This window comes from Ammospiza nelsoni, chromosome 9 (assembly GCF_027579445.1).
Source record: "Ammospiza nelsoni isolate bAmmNel1 chromosome 9, bAmmNel1.pri, whole genome shotgun sequence".
In the NCBI taxonomy this organism is placed as follows: Eukaryota; Metazoa; Chordata; class Aves; order Passeriformes; family Passerellidae; genus Ammospiza; species Ammospiza nelsoni.
The window spans coordinates 34,088,252-34,107,420 of NC_080641.1; the positions used below are offsets into that span (position 1 = coordinate 34,088,252).

A 19,169-nucleotide genomic window follows, 5' to 3' on the forward strand; every position below is an offset into this window, starting at 1 on the left:
ATAAAATACCTATTTGGCCTGCAATGACAGGAGGTCTTACTACCAGAAGGATCAGTTTGTCAAGCAGGAGATGAAGAAATCGCACTACCGGCTCCAGTTGAGAGGAATTTAAAGCTGAAATGCTGCTCTTCAGCTCATTTTCCAAGTTGTTCTCCATAATTCTCATGTCTCCTATTCGCACAGGGAACATGTGCTCATCCAGAGCATGGACAAGTGCAAAGAACTTGTCAAGGTAAGGGTCCTACAAACAAGCAAAAAGCCAATAATCAGCAAGAATCCCCAAAATATCTTCATTTTCTATGGATTTGTGTCTCATGGATGGGTGCTCGCCCTCATTTTTCTATCTGGCCATTTAATCTCACAAAATTAGCAGAAATTCAACATCTTTGAGAGATTTGTCCATATCTAACTCTAATTCTAGCTTCAAAGTTATCAAGGCAAAACTAGAGGACCCACAGACTGTGTATTCTTAGACAAACCAGACAAAAATGCACTAAAATCACATTACTACTTACAGCACAAATAAAATACACACAGCCTATCAAAATGACACAGTGGGAATTAATAAAACAAAAGCTCAAATGATTAAGCAAAGTGATTGTCATCTTTATTTTCAGATCAAAGGCAGACAGAGGGAAAATACAGGGAGGAAACAAAAGAGGAGGAGGGGAAAGGGAAGAACAACAAAACAAGAATAAGTAAACAAGAACAAGAAAACAAGAACAAGAAAACATCATTTGCCTGGGCTGTGTTAGAGCTGTTGTATCAAACACAGCAGGCTGAAAACACTGTTGGCCATTCACCCCCCTGTGAATTAAGGCCAAACCACTCATATTTTAAAGCAGAACTTCTCAAATATACTCACAGCAGAATGTGGAAAAACAGGTGTGCTGGCTCAGAACTGAAAATGAGATTGTAATTTCACTACAAGGGATTGTCACACACAGCATCAACTCTGACAGTGTTAACTGTCAGAAGATTATTTTGTTCCAGTGACTGCTCTCAGCACCCACCTGAGTGTGGAGGGATGACACAGCAACAACTTCCACATTGAAAACCCCTTTGTGGTTGTCCACCCACTTCATCCCAGGGAGAGGAACCTGCAGGTTGAGGAAGAATCAGAGAGGATGTGACAGAGAGCAGAGCTTAGGCTCTGCTGATTACATTTATTTTGGCCGGATCACATGCACATAGCCACACACAAACACTAAAATTCTGTCTAAATTTAATGGCATTTAGGAAATAAATAAATGTACACACAGAGATGTGTATACATACATCCTCTCATTTTTTCTCCCATGTATTGTGCTGGTTTCCAGCAGGCAGAACTCAGCTCACCTCTGGAGAAAGCACTGAATAAGCCTGGGGTGGCTTTTCCAATGACACAGGCAGGCAGAACTGACCCGTCTTTAACCGGCCATTCTGCAGCATCGGGATCCACTGCAAAGAGAGGAAAACAAAACCACTCATTTCTTAAGGCTTTCTTGGAGCTTTTGCCCAAGCTCTCCAATGGGATACGAGTTCCCAGGGATGCTAAACAAAGAGGCAGCACATGCATTTGAATGAATCCTGAGAAATGTAAGGACGGAAAGACACTCACGGTGTAGCCGACTGGAGTCTCCAGGGGTGTGTTTTGTTTTTGTTGGCAACTGACGTGGTAGAAAGTAAAAAGCAGGTGGTGGTGGTCTGTCAGAGTGGCTGGAAGCTTAATCTTGATTTCCTCATGAAAATCAGGAGATCTGTGCAGAGAGCAGAGCCTCAGCTGAGTCACCCACAGAGGTTTGCTACCTTGTGCTCCAGACTGAACCCTGTGAGTTAAAGGATCTACAGGGAAAGGGAGTGTATGGGCTACCCCAAGGGATTAAAGCTCACTTTCTGATCACCAAAGACTGGAAAAACTTCTACTCCACAAAAAAAAATGGGCAGCAGCCTCCTCCTCCTCACACAGGCACTCTGAACCACATGAGCAATAAACTCCTGTCTCAATGTGGATACTGCCACAAGCCCGACCTGCAGGACAGGAATCTCCCTTGGCACAGCTGCAAAGCCAGGAAAACGTTCCTGCTGGATTCAGCAGCCCTCACCCCAGCTGCAATGGAATTATTTTCAAGACCAAGTAGCTCCAATTTGTACCTAATGTCTAAAAGGCTCCAAGAAAACAACGGGGGCACCTGCTCCCGTGAGTTTGGAACATAAATCTTCACGACTGCTGACTGGAGCTGTGCTCGGAGCATCTGCTGAGCTGGGCTACGTGCTCAGGATCACACAAAGCTGATCTGCACCACAGCAAACAAAGGCTCTGTCTCCCAGTTGTCACAAAACTCTAAGGACAGCATCAACTGGCACTGCAGTCACTGTGAGTGCTGTCCAGACACTGATTGTTAAATAATTAACACCAGTCACTGGTGAGTCACTTCCACACTGTGTTTACCTGTTGTGATACACCACAGCTGTGTATGCTTCCTTGGAAAATTCAGGACAGCTGGATTTGCCAAAGATGACCTGCAAAAAGAGGAAAAAAACACAGGAACCCCCCTATAAAACTGTGCCAAGATCTGTTCCATAATCCTGCAGAGACATTTAGAGCTCCATTTATTGTACACCTGTACAGTTACATCTGCCCCTTGCTCCCTGCCCCTCCCCTTACAGGCAGCACTTCACCCAGTCACTGAAAAGGCACAATTTTAACAACTCCAGTGACACATGGACACAGACATGGCAGAAGAACTGATGGATGGAACCATCCCTGCACAGATCCTCTGAGTGGGGATCACTGCTGGCCCTGAACAAAGCTGACAATTCTTTGTCATGGAAGCAAAACTTCTGTTCCAACCATGAGCAGTGCCTGCTGCAAACACAGAATCCCAGAATGGGTTGGGTTGGAAGAGAATTTAAATCCCACCTCAGGAATGAGACAGGGACAGCTTCCACTACCCAAGGTAGCTCCAAGCCCCATCCAACCCAGCCTTGGACACTTCCAGGGACAGCGAATCTCTCTGGACAACCTCTGCCAGGACCTCACCACCCTCATAATCAACAATCTCATGGTAAAATCCAGCTGCTCCACCTTGCAAACTCTACACAACTGCACTCTTTGCTCTGAAATACCATTTTCCATTCCTCTCAAGCTGTTATTTTAAAATGCATTTCAGTGAGGTTTGAACAGCCTGATAGGAGTTTTAACTGCTCCCTCCCATGGAGCACAGGGCCCCCTCACCGGCATGGCATTGCTGGGATCCTCTCCATACATGAACTGCACTTTCACTGTGATGTTCCTGGCAGATCCCTGCCGGTTGGCAAAGTTAAGGCTCTGTGGGTACACATAAAGGAGATTCCTGCAAGAGACAAAGGCAGCAGCTGATGACAGGGGTCACACCTTCATTAATGCTGTCTGTTAAACCTCTGTGGAAAGGCAAACAGTGAAGGGTTTGACATTTTTTGTTCCATGAGATGCAGTGCACACCCAGACAAACAATTTGTCTTTGGTAATGACCCCTTATTGCAGACATCAAAAGATAATTTTTAAACTCTCATCACATTTTGAAACAGTTCTTGTTTGGAAGGGTCCTTGTAAAATCCATCCAAAAATTTCCTAGTGATTCTACAATCTAAGTTCAAGTGGAAAGAAAACATAAGATACAAAAGTTTTATTTACTTCTATTTCATATACTTTATTTGCTCAACACAGAGCAGCTGGTTTCTGTTAAATACCTTCCTTCTTTTTTTTCTTTCTTTTCTTTCTTAAATCTCGTGACATCAGGATAACTTCAGGTTCCATTCCTCCTCTGAGAATGGATTAAACTGCATGGATACATGTAGCTTCAGGTAATGACAACATTCCCAGGTAGCTAAAGAACTGTTTCAAAGGCTGAAGTAATAAAGTGCTCATCACATCCACAGGGAGTGTGGCAGGGCCTAATGGGAGGAAATTGCAGCACAGGAGATTTAGGTGAGGCACAAGGGAAAATGTTCTGGCTGTAAGGAGAGCTAAAGCAGTAGCACAAATTGCCTTGGAGGGTGTGAAACCTCCATTTTCTGGTGGTTTCTTAGGACAGGTGAGGCTGAGTTTAAAGACAACCTTGAGCTTCACTGGGCAGGGGACAAATTCTGGAAACCCCTTCCAGTCCCATTTCTTCAAGTCCCTGATACTTTATTAATAAACCATGAGAAATGCAAAATTCTGCAGTATTTTCTGTCCTCTGAGCCCTGCTGGGCCCTTGCCAACAAGGTGAAAGCTGGATTCACACTTGATCAGCAAAACTGTCCACTACAAACTCCAACCTGTCCTTTGTGCAAGCAACTTAGATCTACACAAACCTCCTTGATGTTCTTTTAAAGACAAAAAAGAGCAGACTTTTCCAGCTCAACACTCAGTTATTCAGAGGAAATGAACATTGTGCTGCTGCTAAACAAGTCTAAATGTATGAATTGTTGCACATCTTTAAAAAACCAGCCTGGCAATCCCCATTCCATGTCCCACACAGCCCTGCCCAGCACGCCAGCATCATCCTCCTTGGCCAGCCTGGCTCCAGCCAGGGGCTCCAGCAGGGATGGTTCCAGGGGAGCTCAGGGAGGGCTTCAGGTGCTGCCTCAGCTCCCAGGGATGAAGGACTGGCATGCTGCATTCTGGCCAAGCACTGCAGAACCAGCCCTCTGACAGCCCTGGCTTGTGAGGCAAGAGGAAAAAGAAGTTCCCTTCCTCTGGGAACTGCTATGTGGGTCTGAACACAATTTGTGAGTGGTTTCCAACTGTTCCTTGTCCCACAGAGACAGCAGATGCCAGATGGGCTCAGAAGCGAAGCGAGGAGCACAGCAGGACAACTTTGAAGGGGTAATAAAGCAGCTGCTGTCGAGTGCTGGCAGCAGGAGGCTGGTAACAAAAATACTTTTTTGGGTTCTCAGGAGGGCAGTAATTCAGGGAAGGTACCTGGTGCCTTTGAGATGCCAGGAGTTTCCAAAACACCTGCACTGGTGGGACACACTCCTGGAGGAGCAGCTGCAAAGGGAGGCTGCCCCTGCCTGCCTGAAATGGCATTACTGATAAGATTTTGGCCAATGAACCCCACCCAAGGCCTTGGTTCTGATGGCAATTCCTCAAATCTGCTCCCCTAACAGCCCCAGCTAATGCTGATCCTAAGGAATCCCCTAAGAGCTGTCCAGCTTCAGGGACATTTGGGGCAGCCTCATGAACCAGGCTCTGCTTCACCCCTGCAGGCAGAGGAATAATCTTAGCAGGCAAGTGGGAATTTCTTCCCTCTCAAGTCCTTCATGGTGAATTAAGTTTTGGAATCCCATCCCCACTGGTCACTTTGCCAAATCAACGCTCTCCTACTATTTCAGAGGGGGCCAGGGCCATTTTTGTGACTCTCCTAAATTACTTTGTTCTGCCATGAATACATTTGCTGCTTGATGTTCTTTTAAAATGAAAATGGATATGAAAATTTACTCTAAAATGTACCTTGCTCATAAAACTTTTATTAAGTATTATTAGTGCTTAAGAGAAAGATTTAAGGTATTTGTGAAGCCAGGCTACAGGGTCCCTATATTAAAGGCAGGCTTAGGCAAAGGATTGATTTATGCTGAGGAAAGGGACAGGTTGTTCCCCTCTCCACTGCTTTTCAAGCCCTCATTAAGGGCATTTCACTGGGAAGAAGCTCTTGGTGCTTATGGGATTTAAGATGCACAGATCCCACTGGAACAGGGGATAGGGGATGTTCCCCCTGTTCAGGCAGCCTCCCTCCAGAGGGTTTCCTATTACAGCCATCTTCCCTTTGTGGAAAACTTACATGGAATAAAGGGAAAAAAAGATCAGCTAGCAAATCAGAACGTGGCCCCAAATGGAAAAAAATCCTGCTTGACCTTACCACTGGTCAACTTGGGTTGGAAGCCTGGTTTGGGCTGGAAGTGACGTAAAGATCACCTCATTCCACCCCCTGCCATGTGCAGGAACACGTTCCACTGTCCCAAACTGCTCCAAACCCTGTCCCACTGGCCTTGGACACTTCCTGGGATGGGGCAGCCACAGCTGCTCTGGGCAAACTGGGCCAGGGCCTCACCACCCACACAGAAATTCATTTACTCCCAATATCTAATCTCATCTAAACCTACTCTTTTTCAGGTTAAAACCATCACCTCTTGTCCTGTCACTCCAGGCCACTGTCCCAAGTCCCTTTCCAGCTGTCCTTGAGCCCCTTTAGGCCCTGGAAGGAGCTCTAAGATCCCCCCAGAGCCTTCTCTTCTCCATCCCCAGCTCTCCCAGCCTCTCTTCTACCCCACATCACTAAAAACCTCAGATCTTCCCAACTACACACAGCCATGGAAAGGGACTGAGGCTGAAAAAGTGACAGAACATTATAAATGTCTTGATTTCCATCAATAAAAGTTTCAGGCAGGAGCTGTAAACCCAAGGACTTGTGTTTGGAGCTTATACTAAAATGCCACGCCTAATATATGCAAAGCTTATCCTATTATTTCAAACAGATCTCAAAAGTACTTCTACTTCCATAAAATAAATTGCTCAAGTGCAAAGGCTTCCCAAGCCATGGACATAATGGCACCAGGCACTCCTCTAAATATTTATGTAATATCATTGCAGCCATTTTCCAAAATCCTTCACAAAGGCATTAAAACATTAAGAGCTGCTCCTAACTCTTACAATGAAACTTTCTATGAATGAATTTTCTTATTATGAAAATTTCCCTTTTCAGTAAAACCCAGAGACCTTTTTCTTTGCTTTATTCCTACTATAAAAATCATTTAAAGCCCATATAATCAGGGTCACCCAGGTGCATGAAAGATCTTCAGGATCATGTTTGTTATATACATCTTTTCCTGACAACTCTCAGAGGCAGGATTCCCTCTCAGGGTTTCCAAAGCTCTTGAATTTGATGGTTTAGTCATGCCAGAAGCTTTTCTCCTCTCTGCTTTCCTGTGTCCCACTTTTCTTCTGGACTCTGGGACTGTTGTGACATCTAGGGGGGCTCTGCAGTGAGTTTAGCACTGTCTGACTTCATGGCCTTGGCATTAATATGGAAATGTGCTTGGCACCTAATTAGTGCTTCATTAATATTTGACATCAGGGCCTTTGGCTGCCTCTTCCCTTTGGAAAACAAACCTTTCCCAGGCAGTGTCATGCCTGACCAGCACAGGGACACAAGCTGCAGAAACCTGGTACAATGTCTGATCCCCAGTTGTTTGGTCATTGCTATTTCTTCAGTAACTCCCTATATTTTTAGAAAGACTAAACCAAGAAGAAAGATTTTTGGGGGGTGATGGGGTTAGGAAGAATTCAAAATAAACCAGAAAGATTTCTTACATGAAATAGTTAAAAAAGAAAATGGTTCACGTGAAACCACACAAAACCAGAGTCACTTAAGGACTGTGAAGTGGATTGAAGAATGTCTATACATTGGTTTGGGGTTTTTTTTGGTTTTTTTTTTTTATTTTACAATCAGTTCTTCAAGGCTTACAGCTCAAAATCCCTGTGTCAGATGCCAGAAAAACAATTCAGAATTGGTTTTTTTGAAGGAATACCTATCAAAGCTGGGCCTGATCATCTCCCTGCTTCTGCTCTTTTTCCATACTCCAGGTACTCCAGTAACTCTGATCCCAATCATACCGGCACAAAATATTCCCCAGCAATTAATCTGAGATCTAAAATATCTTCACAGTATTTCATTGTGAATGGGAAGGTCACCTGGATATTACCAACTCCTAACCACACAAAAAATCCAACACATGAGGTAAAAATTTCAGTTGTTAAACACTTTTTTCTACAGATGCTTCATATCATACGTGCATATGTACATCAACAACACAATAAAAATCCCAGGGGAAGAATTTCTAAACATACAAGAATTTGGCAAAAACCTGAAAACTCTCCAAAGCACATTGTGCAATATTTGATTTTGATTTCTTGGATTGCTATGAATGAGTCCAGAAAGAGAAATACCTTTGACTCACACTGAAATACTACCCAAAAAACTCCTTGTTTTCATGTAGAGACCCAGTGCAGAACTGGGCATTTATTTCAGAGCACTTGCAGCCTTTCTTTATGCAGTGTGAATCTTAAACAGCAAAAAGAATGCTAAGGTGAGAAATGCAAGCGAGGTATTATTTATCTCACCCACCTCTGCAAAGCAGCTCTTAAAAAATAAGTTTTATATGGTGTAAATTACTGCACAAACCTTAACACAGCAGAATCACATCCAGGCAATCTCTGGACCTAATTCCCTCTTTCTCACTTAATCTGGGCTCGATGACAAGTAAATCCACTGCAGCACAATGAGTTACATCAGAAAGCGGCCTGAGATGAAAATCAAGTTGTGTGAATCATCTGGGAATATTTTGCTCTTCCACAGCTCATCAAGGAGCTTCACAACCTGAACATCCACTGCTCTCAAACACAGAAAAATCCTTTCACACTCCTGAAGCAATAAAGGGAACCAAACAACACAAACAAGGAGCAATTTAAGCCCTTACCCAGATTATGACCCAAAATTAACCTATTAGAAAGAGTTGTGTGAAAAACACCGCATCATCAATAACATTTTACACCAGAAGGCCTGGCAGATGGAAAAGTTCAGAACCAGTTTAATCAGCAACGTGCCCGTCTCTCAATTTTATCTTCCCAGGTGCCAACCTACATTCAGGAGGGGTTACACTCGTTCAAACACACACAGCTTAATGATCAACCCATGCTCTGCCTCTCCTAAAATGAAAAGGAGTATAAATAGATCAAGCTCTGCAACCCAGAGCAGCCACAGAGCACGAGCTGTCACTGGGAAAAGCCTCTGCATCCTGAGCAAAGAGAGCCAGGAGCAGGAATGATGAAGATCATTGCAGTTTTACTGCTCCTGGCCCCGCTGGCTCTCCCAGCTGCAGCTGACAAGGATTTTTTCTCCGTGGGTTCTGCCGCATCTCCCGAAACGAAATCGCGATTTGCGATGCTGGACGACGTCCGAATCTTGGCCAACGGGCTCCTCCAGCTGGGCCATGGCCTCAAAGACTTTGTCCACAAGACCAAGGGGCAGATCAATGACATCTTTCAGAAGCTCTACATCTTTGACAGGTCCTTTTACGAGCTCTCCCTGCAAACCAGCGAAATCAAGGAGGAAGAGGAACAGCTCCGGCAAACCACGGCCAGGCTGCAAATCAACAACGAGGAGATAAAGAACCTCTCACAGGAGATGAACCTCAAGATTGAAGACCTCATCCAAAACAAAATCCAGCTGCAGGAGCAAGTGTGGGGACTGGAGGACAAGGTCACCAAACTGGCCATTTTCCAGCCTTCGGTGCAAGAGACAAAAGAAATTTCTTCACTCAAAGTAAGTGACTTGTGAAAGGCCCTGACACACTGAGCCAAAATACACTGCAATGCCATCACCAGAAATTGTGCAATAGAAGCTCGTGCTTCCCCTTGCTCCTCACTGCAGTACTTGTCTGATTTTTTGAGGAAGAAATCACTGTAATAACTTTAAAAAAATCACTGCTTTACTCTGACACAGCGTTAATTTTGCAGTAAAATTCCCCAGAGAAATCAGTGAAAAAATGTGAAAATATAAAGCTCTGTATTATTTTCAGTATTGATTTGCAAATTGATTTTAAGGAATTTTGTCATCATAATGATAAAAAAGTTTTGCAATCTGGAAAATTATGAGACTCCCAAGCCCATGGGTTTGTCATCACCAGCTCATCCCAAATCAATGCAGTGGGAACTGCCTGCCCAGTGCAGAAACAGGCAGCTTAAACATTTAAGAGAGGGACCTTTATAGCACCTGTAGGACCTCCAGAACCAAAGAACCCTACAGGTAATAATAAAATTAATTATGTTAATCATGCAAGCAGTTAGGTGGGTATAAGGTTTTTAGAGAAAAGGAAATATTAACTGTATTTTGCAGGAGAATAAAAAGGCCAAGCAATTTGTATGGGAACATACTGGATGTTTGTGTCAAAGCAGAAAGATGAATCCTGATCTCTCAAATCCCAAGCTGATACCCTTAATGCTGGGTTTTTTTCCCTTTTTTAATCTAGTTTGAATCAAGGGCTGATTCCACAGAACATAATTGTTCTGGATGTGAAATGGGAAGGAAAAGAGCAATTTAAAAAAGGAGTCTACAAAGCTGCCAATAGTTTCTCTCCATAAAATGGGTGTTCGCTCCAGAAGCAAAGCATTTTGTCATTTTAGAGGCAAAGCATGCAAACCTCTGGAGCTGGACTTTGATGATCCTTGTGGGTCCCTTCCAGCTAGGGACATTCTAGGATTCTCTGGAAAGGGAAGGGAATATTCAGTGGTTTGTGCCTCTCAAAACTGGCCCAAGGATGAGAGTTACAGAGGCAGCACCATTGCTGAAGGTCTTCTGCTGCTCCTAACCCTCTTCCATCCTCCCCTCCCTGCCCTCAGGCTTTTGTGGAGCAGCAGGACAATGACATCAAGCAGCTCCTGAGGATCGTGGAGGACCAGCACGAGCAGCTGGACAGGCAGCACAACCAGATCATGGAGCTGGAGGACAAGGTACAGGAGCCAGCCTGCTTCTCCTTCCATCTCTCTGACACTGAGGGAGCTGAGGTCCCACCCTGGGGTCAGGCACCCCTTCTTGAGTTTGGGGTGCAGAGGAAGGTGGCACCATCCTGAGGTACCTGTTCTGGGGAGGAGCTGTGGCCAACAACAGCTGTGAGACCTTGTCCTCAAAACCAGGCTGCTGCATTTCTGACTGCTCATTTGGGGTTTTTTTCCTCTTATTATCTATCACATTATTGCTCCTCCATTGGTCTGGAAGTCTCATTGCTCTCTACCTCTTTCTTAATTTCCAAAATCCACTCCCAGAGTGGAAGTCCAACATGCATCACTGTAATACAGTACAACCAGCATGATCAGGTTTCATTTATTCTGAGAGAAAAATGCATTTCAGCCTGAGGAACTGTGGGTTCTGTCCTCCTCAGCTGTTGGCATTATTTGTCTAAGTGATGTCACCTGAGGAAATAAGCTAATCTGTTTGCCCATTAATTATTATAAATAAGTTAAATCTGTTTGCCCATTAAGGCGCACCACAAGAGAAGGGGTCATTTCCTCCCTCCATGAATCCTACCCTGCCACAGCTGGCAATCCCACACCTAAAATCCACCACCATGGAGCTGCAGTTATTTTTATGTGGTAAATCAGGTGTTCCAATTGGGTCACACTCACAAGAAAAATTATTCTCTGCATGACATTGTCTTGATCCATGCACTTCATCATTCCAGAGCCTTGGGAAGTTAACAGTGTCATTGTGGCTCTTCCAGCTAAACCACATCGAGCTCCTGGAGCTGCTGGAGAATTCCTTCCTGGAGGAGCAGCAGGAGGCAGAGCCCATCCCCTCTGCTGTGCACAGGCCCACGGCTGGGACACACAGAGCTGATGGTGAGACCCCATCTGAGACTGACTGTAGCATGTGCTGATTCCCACCACCCCTGGGACAGCCCTGGGTTGCTTTGTAGGAGCCAAAGACTAAAAGGAGAAGATTTTTATGTTATGCACTGGGCTGTGGGAAGGAATTAGACTTCCTTCTTTGGAAAAAATGTCATTATCTATTTAGGCCCACTCCAGCTGTGCTTGTCTCTGGGGTGACACACAGGAACAATGTCCAAGAATGCAGTAACAGGATCCATTCCCCTCTTGTAAACATGCTGTGACCATGCTTTTACCCATGTCTCTCTTGTGGAGCCTGAGCAGAGAACTCATTTACTCCACATTGGCTAATTACAAGATTTAGGAGTCCTTTCTTTGAAGTTGAAAGGCACTGATGAAGTGTAGCAGTGAGCATGGTATTTACTAGGAGCTTTACAAGGGGTAGGAAAGCCCATTTGCCAGAGTCTAGTCTTAGGCCTTAGAAACTTTCCAAAATCCTCCAAACTGAAGCCCTGCCTAACTTAAAAACCACAACCTATGCACACCTTGGCAGCTGCACTACTATGCCCAAAGCAGTCTGTCCATTCCATGATGTTTATTGTAAAACAGAATTACCAGTATGATCATTCCCATTTTTTCCTTTATCTCTCAGCTCAGCACATCCCAAGCAGGATTTCTAACAGGTTGTTTGCTCCCCAGGTTCTGCTGCTGACTGCACTGCCCTCTACCACACTGGGGTGCAGACCAGTGGGGTCTACACTATTCAGCCCAATGGCTCAGAAGCTTTCAATGTCTACTGTGAAACAAAATTTGGTAAGAGCTGTGCCAGCAACAGTCTAATTTTCACACAAGTATCTTCCTCTAAGCCAAACAACTTTGTCTCCTCCCAAAGTACACAAAAACTTATGATTCATGAATCTTCTTGATTTCTCTTCGTGGCCTGTCTGCTCTAAGTTAGGTTTCCTGTATCCTGCAATCTCTTATTACTGCTCCCATTCTTTACTCCCCTCTTGTTTATACTGAGGAAATGACATTCAATCATGTGACATAAATTAAGGATATCCAAATTCCAAGCCCCTTTAGCTGTAGGCAATGAAAATGATCATTATAAAACCCATTACAGGACAACCATGAATGCATTTCCCAAAGAAAAGCAAACAGCAAACAATTTGCTTTTACAAAAGTAGCATTTTGTTCATTAACAGGCTGTGCTTTAGACTGAGCTGAGCCAAACTGAACCCAGAGAAGTGAGTCCTGGGATGGGATTCCTGTGCCATGTTTGGGTGGCCCAGCAGCCAGGAACACAACTGCCACGTCACCTTCCTAAGGAACGCAAATTTGTTCCTTTTGCCACGCACAGCTTGGCCAGTTCCCTCATTCCCTGGTTGCTCTGCACCCCCAGAGCCGCTCTGTGCCTGCCCCCCTCTCCCTTCCATGCCCTCAGAGAGCTGGGGAGCGCGTGGGGGCACCCCACGTGTTTGGGTGAGCACACACAGCTCCCAGGGCTGCCCTCTGCACAAAGCTGCTCTGCTGCCATTTGCTGCAGCAGCTGCACTGAGGGTGTCATGACCTGGCTCAGGGAAGCCCCTCCTGGAGCTGCAGCTGGACACAGCCCCAGCACTCAGCCCTGCCCTGCCAGCAGCCAGCCACTATCAGCAGTCTGACCCTCTGAGCCAGTGTCTGGGGCTCTTATCTCTTCTTTATCAGTTTCTCTGTCTCTCAGCCCTCATAAACAAGTGAAACCCAGTTGAGGCAGCCTGACAGAATAATTCTGTGAGAGGAGGCACCCCGGGTGTGGCCAAGGACACCTGAGGGGCCCTGGGCTCTCTCCAGTTGGGCTCATTTGAATTCCCTTCATCAAGACCTCAATTAACTCATTCTGCCTCAAAATGGGAGCACCCCAGAGCACACTCAGGGACAGGGAATGAGGCCAAGGCCCAGCTGTGACTTAATTTCCTTTTCACAGGCACATCCTGGACTGTAATCCAGAAGAGAGTGGACGGATCGCTGGACTTCAACCAAACTTGGGATGCCTACACAAATGGTTTTGGTGACCTCAATGGTAAATATTCCTTTTTTTGTGTGTACCAATTGATTTGAGAAGCTGGATATTCTTACGGAAAGGAAAGCAGACTAAACCTGCAAATAATAGCTGACTGATTTATTGGAAATAGCAGGAAGTGCTTACTAGAACACATAGCTTGTGAAATTCTCAAAGACATCCCCTTCAAATGTGTGTTTAGAAACTGAATCAAGGACAGAATGCTTTAAACACTATTTCACCAAGATTTTACTACTTATAAAAGCATCTCCCAAAGCATTTCAAATACACACAAAGGCAGACCCTCATGAAGCTGCTGTCACTACTTTCTCTGAGCCTTCCTGCAATCCTGTTACCCTGAAAACCACATCAATTTTTGCAGCCTCAGGAGAGCCCAAGGCTGTGTGTGCTCCCCTGAGCAAACACCTCAGGCTTCTCCAGAGTGGCCAATCCCCTCCATGGCTGGATAGGGTGAGGAAACACCCACGTTCCCCTGTTAATCATCAACTCCAAGGAATTTGTAGCACCAAGTGCTGCCCAACAGCCTCCTCATCCAGAATCTTCTCCGTGTTTTTCTCACATGAGATGAGTGATCTCTTGTTTGGGAAACAGTCTGACTTTTTAAGCATAGCACAGATCTAAACCTCACCCAAGTGAGCAGCAATATTGACTTATTTCCATTTCTTTTATAATAAAGAGCTGCTGGATCTCAACCTTCCCCTCAGCTCTGGGATAGAAGTTCCCAGCTGTAAAGTTTATCTGATCCCGCTGGATGCTTTAGTGGCTCCTTGATTGGTCTCCTAATTCCCAAATACTGCACCAAAATGTTTTCAGTGTTGGATTTTACAGAGAATTTCACTGCTCTCAGCCATGTCCTATTCAGTGCTCTTCTGAGGAGATAAAATAAACCAGGTTACAGCTCCTAACCTAGAAATTAGGGAGTATTTTCTTCAAGCATCTTGTGGTCTATGGCTTTAAATGCTAGCTGTGTGCATGGCACTCACATTCAGCCCCACTTTGTACATGTGGCAATTACCTGTGCTCATTAGAAACTACTTAATGAATAAAATATATGGAACCAATTAAACTAATGATCAGAAATTCCAGCAAAAGAAAAATTCCCTTTGTACAGGAACCCAGTTTGGTTCTGCAGCTCTTTCCTCCCAAAATGCAACAATTGCCATTAGGTTTTATGTATGTCACTGGTTTCATTTGTCACACATTCCAATTACACACCTCTTAAATGTCTCCAGCTCCCTCTCAGAGTTCCACACGAGGTGGGAAACTTAAAAGGGGGAAGCTCCAGTTCATTTAGAACTCCTGCTTTTATTGATCATCAGTGTGCAATTAAGCAGAGGTAAACAAAAAGAATGTAGCAGCAGACCTCTGCAAAGATCAACGGTCCCCAAGACTCAAATCACTGATTTAATTAAAGCAATTAATAAAGCCTTTTAAATACTGTATCTTCACACACACTACCTAAAACCATCTCTTCCCTCCAACTTTGCAGAGGAATTCTGGCTGGGCCTGAAGAAGATCTACTCCATCACCCAGCAGGGGAATTACCTGCTGCGGATCGAGCTGCAGGACTGGAGGGGGAACAGGAGGCACATCGAGTACAGCTTCAGCCTGGGGGGCCCCAGCACCAACTTCACCCTGCAGCTGGCCAGGACGTCGGGCAGCATTCCCAACGCGCTGCCCGAGCACGCCCGGCTCCGCTTCTCCATCGGGGACACGGCCGGGGGCCCCAGCTGCCCCCAGAGCCACCCAGGTACAGCCCCGGGCATGGGAGCCGTTCTGCTCCGCTGGGAAGGGGGGCTAAAGCTCATCCTGGGGGGCTCAGCCTGCAGAAAAGGAGACTCAGGGGTGCCCCCATCACTCTCACAGCTCCTGGAAGGTGCCTGTGCTCACCTGGGGCTGGGCTCTGTCTGCAGCAGCACTGACACACCCAGAGCACACAGCCTCGAGCTGCACCAAGGGAAATACAGGTTGGAGAGCAGGAAAAGCTTTTTCCAGAAAGGTGATAAAGCTCTGGAATGGCTGCCCGGGGAGGTGGTGCAGTCCCCATCCCTGGGGGTATTTAACAAAGCCTGGATGTGGCACTGGGTGCCAGGGTTGAGTTGGGGTGTTGGGGCTGGGTTGGACTCCATGATCTCTCAGGTCTCTTCCAACCCAGTCATTCTGTGAATTCTGTGAAACCCTGATGCCTTCCACTATCCTAGGGCACTCCAAGCCCCATGCAGCCTGGCCTTGGACACTTCCAGGGATGGGGAACCCACAGCCTATCCAAACAACCTCTGCCAGCCCCTCACCACCCTCACAGGGAAGAACTTCTTCCCAATCTAATTTCTTCCCAATATCCCATCTCATCCTGCCCTCCTGTGCAAACGACCAACACCAGAAACAGAACAGACAGCCCAGGATGAAATAACCCCAGGATGAGATTCCAAACTCTGAAGCAAAGGGCTGGCCCTCCTCTGATGCCTGGTCTGGTGTGACACGCCCGGCTTGGGATGTTTAATCCCTTTTTGCAAAAAACTTAAAGACAAACTGACTTCTAGCTCCATTTAGGCTACAACTCTAAAGTTAATAATGAGTGAGTTTCCATTCAAAGGCAGATTTTAGCTGCTTGTCATATCCATATAATATAATCACTCCCAAAAGAGCAAGAGATGCAAGGCTGAGGCCATTTCTCTTTGGAGATAATTTGGTTAAAGGGTTCTTAATTAAGAACCCTTAAACCCTTTGTAAATCTCTGATTTACAAAGCTTTTATGTTTGCCAGTTTATAGCAGAAAGCAAACAACTGAAGAAGCAATTAAATGATTGAACCACAGGAGACAAAATTGTCCTCCAGCCACCTGCTTCATGCAACAAACACTTTGTACATCATCCCAGGCATTCTTGAAAATTGTGGATGCCTCAAAGAATGCCAAGAGGAGCATTTTGTGTCCAGGGAAGGGCCCCTCAGGACAAGGACATTGAGGGGCTGGAACATGGCCAGGGAAGGGAATGGGGCTGGGAAGGGTCTGGAGCAGCTGAGGGAGCTGGGCAGGGGCTGCAGAATCCCTGAGGAGCTGGGCAGGGGCTGCAGAATCCCTGAGGAGCTGGGCAGGGGCTGCAGAATCCCTGAGGAGCTGGGCAGGGGCTGCAGAATCCCTGAGGAGCTGGGCAGGGGCTGCAGAATCCCTGAGGAGCTGGGCAGGGGCTGCAGAATCCCTGAGGGAGCTGGGCAGGGGCTGCAGAATCCCTGAGGAGCTGGGCAGGGGCTGCAGAATCCCTGAGGGAGCTGGGCAGGGGCCCAGCCTGGAGCAAAGGAGGCTCAGGGGCCCTCGTGGCTCTGCACAGCTCCTGACAGGAGGGCACAGCCGGGGGGATCCAGGTTGTGCTCCAGGGAACAAGGACAGACAGCCTCATGTTACACCAGAGGATCTTTAGATTGGGTATTTGGGAAAATTTCTTCATGGAAAGGGTTGTCCAGCCTTTGGTGGCGGAGTCCCCATCCCTGGAGGGATTTAGAATCCAGGCTGGTGTGGCATTTGGTGACATGGCTCAGTGGTGGCCTTGGCAGTGCTGGGGAATGGCTGCACTCAGTGACTCTGGAGGACTTTCCCAACCCAAACAATTCAGTGATTTGGGAATCCTGGGTAGATGCCAATTGGGCTGGAATTTAGGGTCTAAAGCAGATTTATGCTGCAAAGAGGAGCTGTTTACTCTGCCCAGACTGACATGCCCATGTTTCTCCTCAGGAGGCTGGTGGCACAGTGAGTGTGAGGAAACCAACCTGAACGGGAACTACGTCACACCACGGTCCAGGGGGAGGCTGGACAGAGGAAAAGGTCTCTACTGGAAGCCTAAGAAAGGAAGATACTACCTGCTCAAGTCAACCAAAATAATGATCCACCCAACAGACTTAAAAAGCTTTGACTGAGTGCTCAACCTGCTGCATTTGAACTCAGAACAAACACAATGAACTTCACCACACCAAAGGACTTGATGCTGTGTTTACCAACAGATGCCAAGTGCCAATCCATGCCCTGCATGGAATTCCTCTAAAACATAAACCTGAGGCATCTAAGATGGTCTTACAAAATGTCTGGTGAGTTTTGTCATTCCCTCAAGCCCCAATGTCAACGTGCTGCAACTTTGTGTGGAGCTTTTCCTTCCTCACAGTGAAATTCTAATGCCCAGGAGCCAACCTGTCACACATTGGATAATATTGTTTGGGGGAATGGGTTTTCAGGCTGTGCATTCCTTTCTGGGTTGTGTAGTAGGGAAAACAAAAAGTGTTTTCTGGGATTAAAGGGCTGGCAAAACCCTACTGAAAACATTTAGGAAAAGAAAAAAAAAGAAATTTTGTTTCTTGAAGTAACTAATTGAATGTTTGGTTCATGTTTTTGTTGTGGAATGTTTCAGGAGCAAATGAAAGATGGGTAATTCCTCATTTTAGGGCTCTGGGTATTTCCAGGAGTGTAGCTGAGGCCAATCCATGCTCTCTGGAGCTGGTGTGTCACACACAGGGGGTCAGAGCAGCCCTGCTCCTCTGGATCCCACAGATCCCACAGGGAACTGCACAGCTGGGGCTGCCCACTGCAAGTGAGGAGCCAAACTCACTGAAAGGAGGAAGAGATCTGCTCTCCTCACCTGAAATGAATCACAGCCAAGCCCTGTGACCTTTCAGTCCAACCAGCTAAGGAATTAAATAAACAACCAAGTGAGCACACACCAAAACACATTTCACTTAGGGAACAGCTGCTCCAATGGGGTCAAGGGTGCCAGCCCACAAACCCAGTAGGCACAGGGCTGCTCCAGCTCTTGGGGACACTCACAGCTTGAACTTCAGCTGCAGAACACAGAGTGCCAGCCTTGGGCTGGCCCTGCAAGTGCTGACTGACAAAGCCCCAGTCCTGCAGCTCCCCTGAGTCATATTGACTTGTTTATCTTCCCCAACCCTTGTACAGTGTGGGGTTTTCTATCTCAGCACAGGAAATGGTTTTGGTTGTCATTTATCAGAGTGAAACCTCATGAACAGAATGTGTTAATTACAGAAATTCTACAATAAAAATCCTTTTCCTTCTCATGGGTTTGTAACAGGGATGAGATCATGTACTGTTGCTTATTTGTACTGGTTTACTGTAATGTTAAATTTCCTATCCAATAAATAAATAGACTAATAAATAAATGGCTGAGATTTTTCAAAATACAGAATATGGAACTCAACTAAACCCCTCTTATAAGCTTTGATTTGTAAAAACCTGGTTTGTATCTAAATTTAAATAAAGGATTTGCTAAGTTGGTGAAATCACTCAGCTGATGAAGACAATTCCACCCAGCCATGTAATGTCCTCAAAGATACTGTGAAAAAGCTTTAAATTAATAATGGTACATAATGAAAAGAAATCTGGCTCCAGCCTGGATTTTGTTATAGAAAGATTATTGTTTCCCAAAATATTTAGAGAAATTTCCTATTTTTCAGGGCTTCAGAGGATTTTTTGTCAAGTATTGTAAACAAAGAAATTGCTTGGCAACCAAAATGGAATATTAACAAAAGGATTATATATTTTCTCTATTTCTATCCCTCATTTTAAGGAAAAAAGAAGTCACTGAAAGTGACATAAATTAATAAAACCAGTAGGAGAATGGTGACTTTAACAAAGAAAAAAAAAGACTACATAAAACTAGAAAGAATTTAACCAAATAGAGAAACCTGTGTTCTTATTCACAGCCAAGTTTGATGCAAACC

At 45.5% G+C, this 19,169-nt stretch overlaps 2 protein-coding genes across 5 annotated transcripts in view; one reads left to right on the forward strand and one right to left on the reverse strand.

Moving 5' to 3' along the window:
• Positions 1–19,169, reverse strand: part of DOCK7 (dedicator of cytokinesis 7) — a 98,716-nt gene that overhangs the window by 42,732 nt on the left and 36,815 nt on the right. For all 4 annotated transcript variants that reach the window (XM_059477727.1, XM_059477726.1, XM_059477725.1 and 1 more), the window contains exons 15-20: positions 3,218–3,335; positions 2,432–2,502; positions 1,601–1,739; positions 1,339–1,440; positions 1,014–1,100; positions 10–241 (exon numbers count right to left, since the gene is read on the reverse strand). In XM_059477727.1, coding sequence (XP_059333710.1) covers positions 10–241; positions 1,014–1,100; positions 1,339–1,440; positions 1,601–1,739; positions 2,432–2,502; positions 3,218–3,335 — 749 coding nt within the window. The remainder of the gene's footprint in view (positions 1–9; positions 242–1,013; positions 1,101–1,338; positions 1,441–1,600; positions 1,740–2,431; positions 2,503–3,217; positions 3,336–19,169) is intronic.
• Positions 8,772–18,608, forward strand: ANGPTL3 (angiopoietin like 3). Its single transcript, XM_059478825.1, has 7 exons — positions 8,772–9,326; positions 10,403–10,513; positions 11,281–11,398; positions 12,086–12,199; positions 13,353–13,448; positions 14,938–15,198; positions 17,176–18,608. The coding sequence occupies exons 1-7, from the start codon at positions 8,826–8,828 to the stop codon at positions 17,355–17,357; spliced, it is 1,383 nt and encodes a 460-aa protein (XP_059334808.1). The 5' UTR covers positions 8,772–8,825; the 3' UTR covers positions 17,358–18,608.

What these genes read in the sequence shown, in the direction of transcription:
- ANGPTL3 (XM_059478825.1), top strand. Translation starts at nt 8,826, where the DNA reads ATGATGAAGATCATTGCAGTTTTACTGCTCCTGGCCCCGCTGGCTCTC. An exon ending in TCATGGAGCTGGAGGACAAG is followed by an intron (nt 10,514 to 11,280) that starts GTACAGGAGCCA and finishes TGGCTCTTCCAG; the next exon opens with CTAAACCACATCGAGCTCCT. An exon ending in TGGTTTTGGTGACCTCAATG is followed by an intron (nt 13,449 to 14,937) that starts GTAAATATTCCT and finishes CCAACTTTGCAG; the next exon opens with AGGAATTCTGGCTGGGCCTG.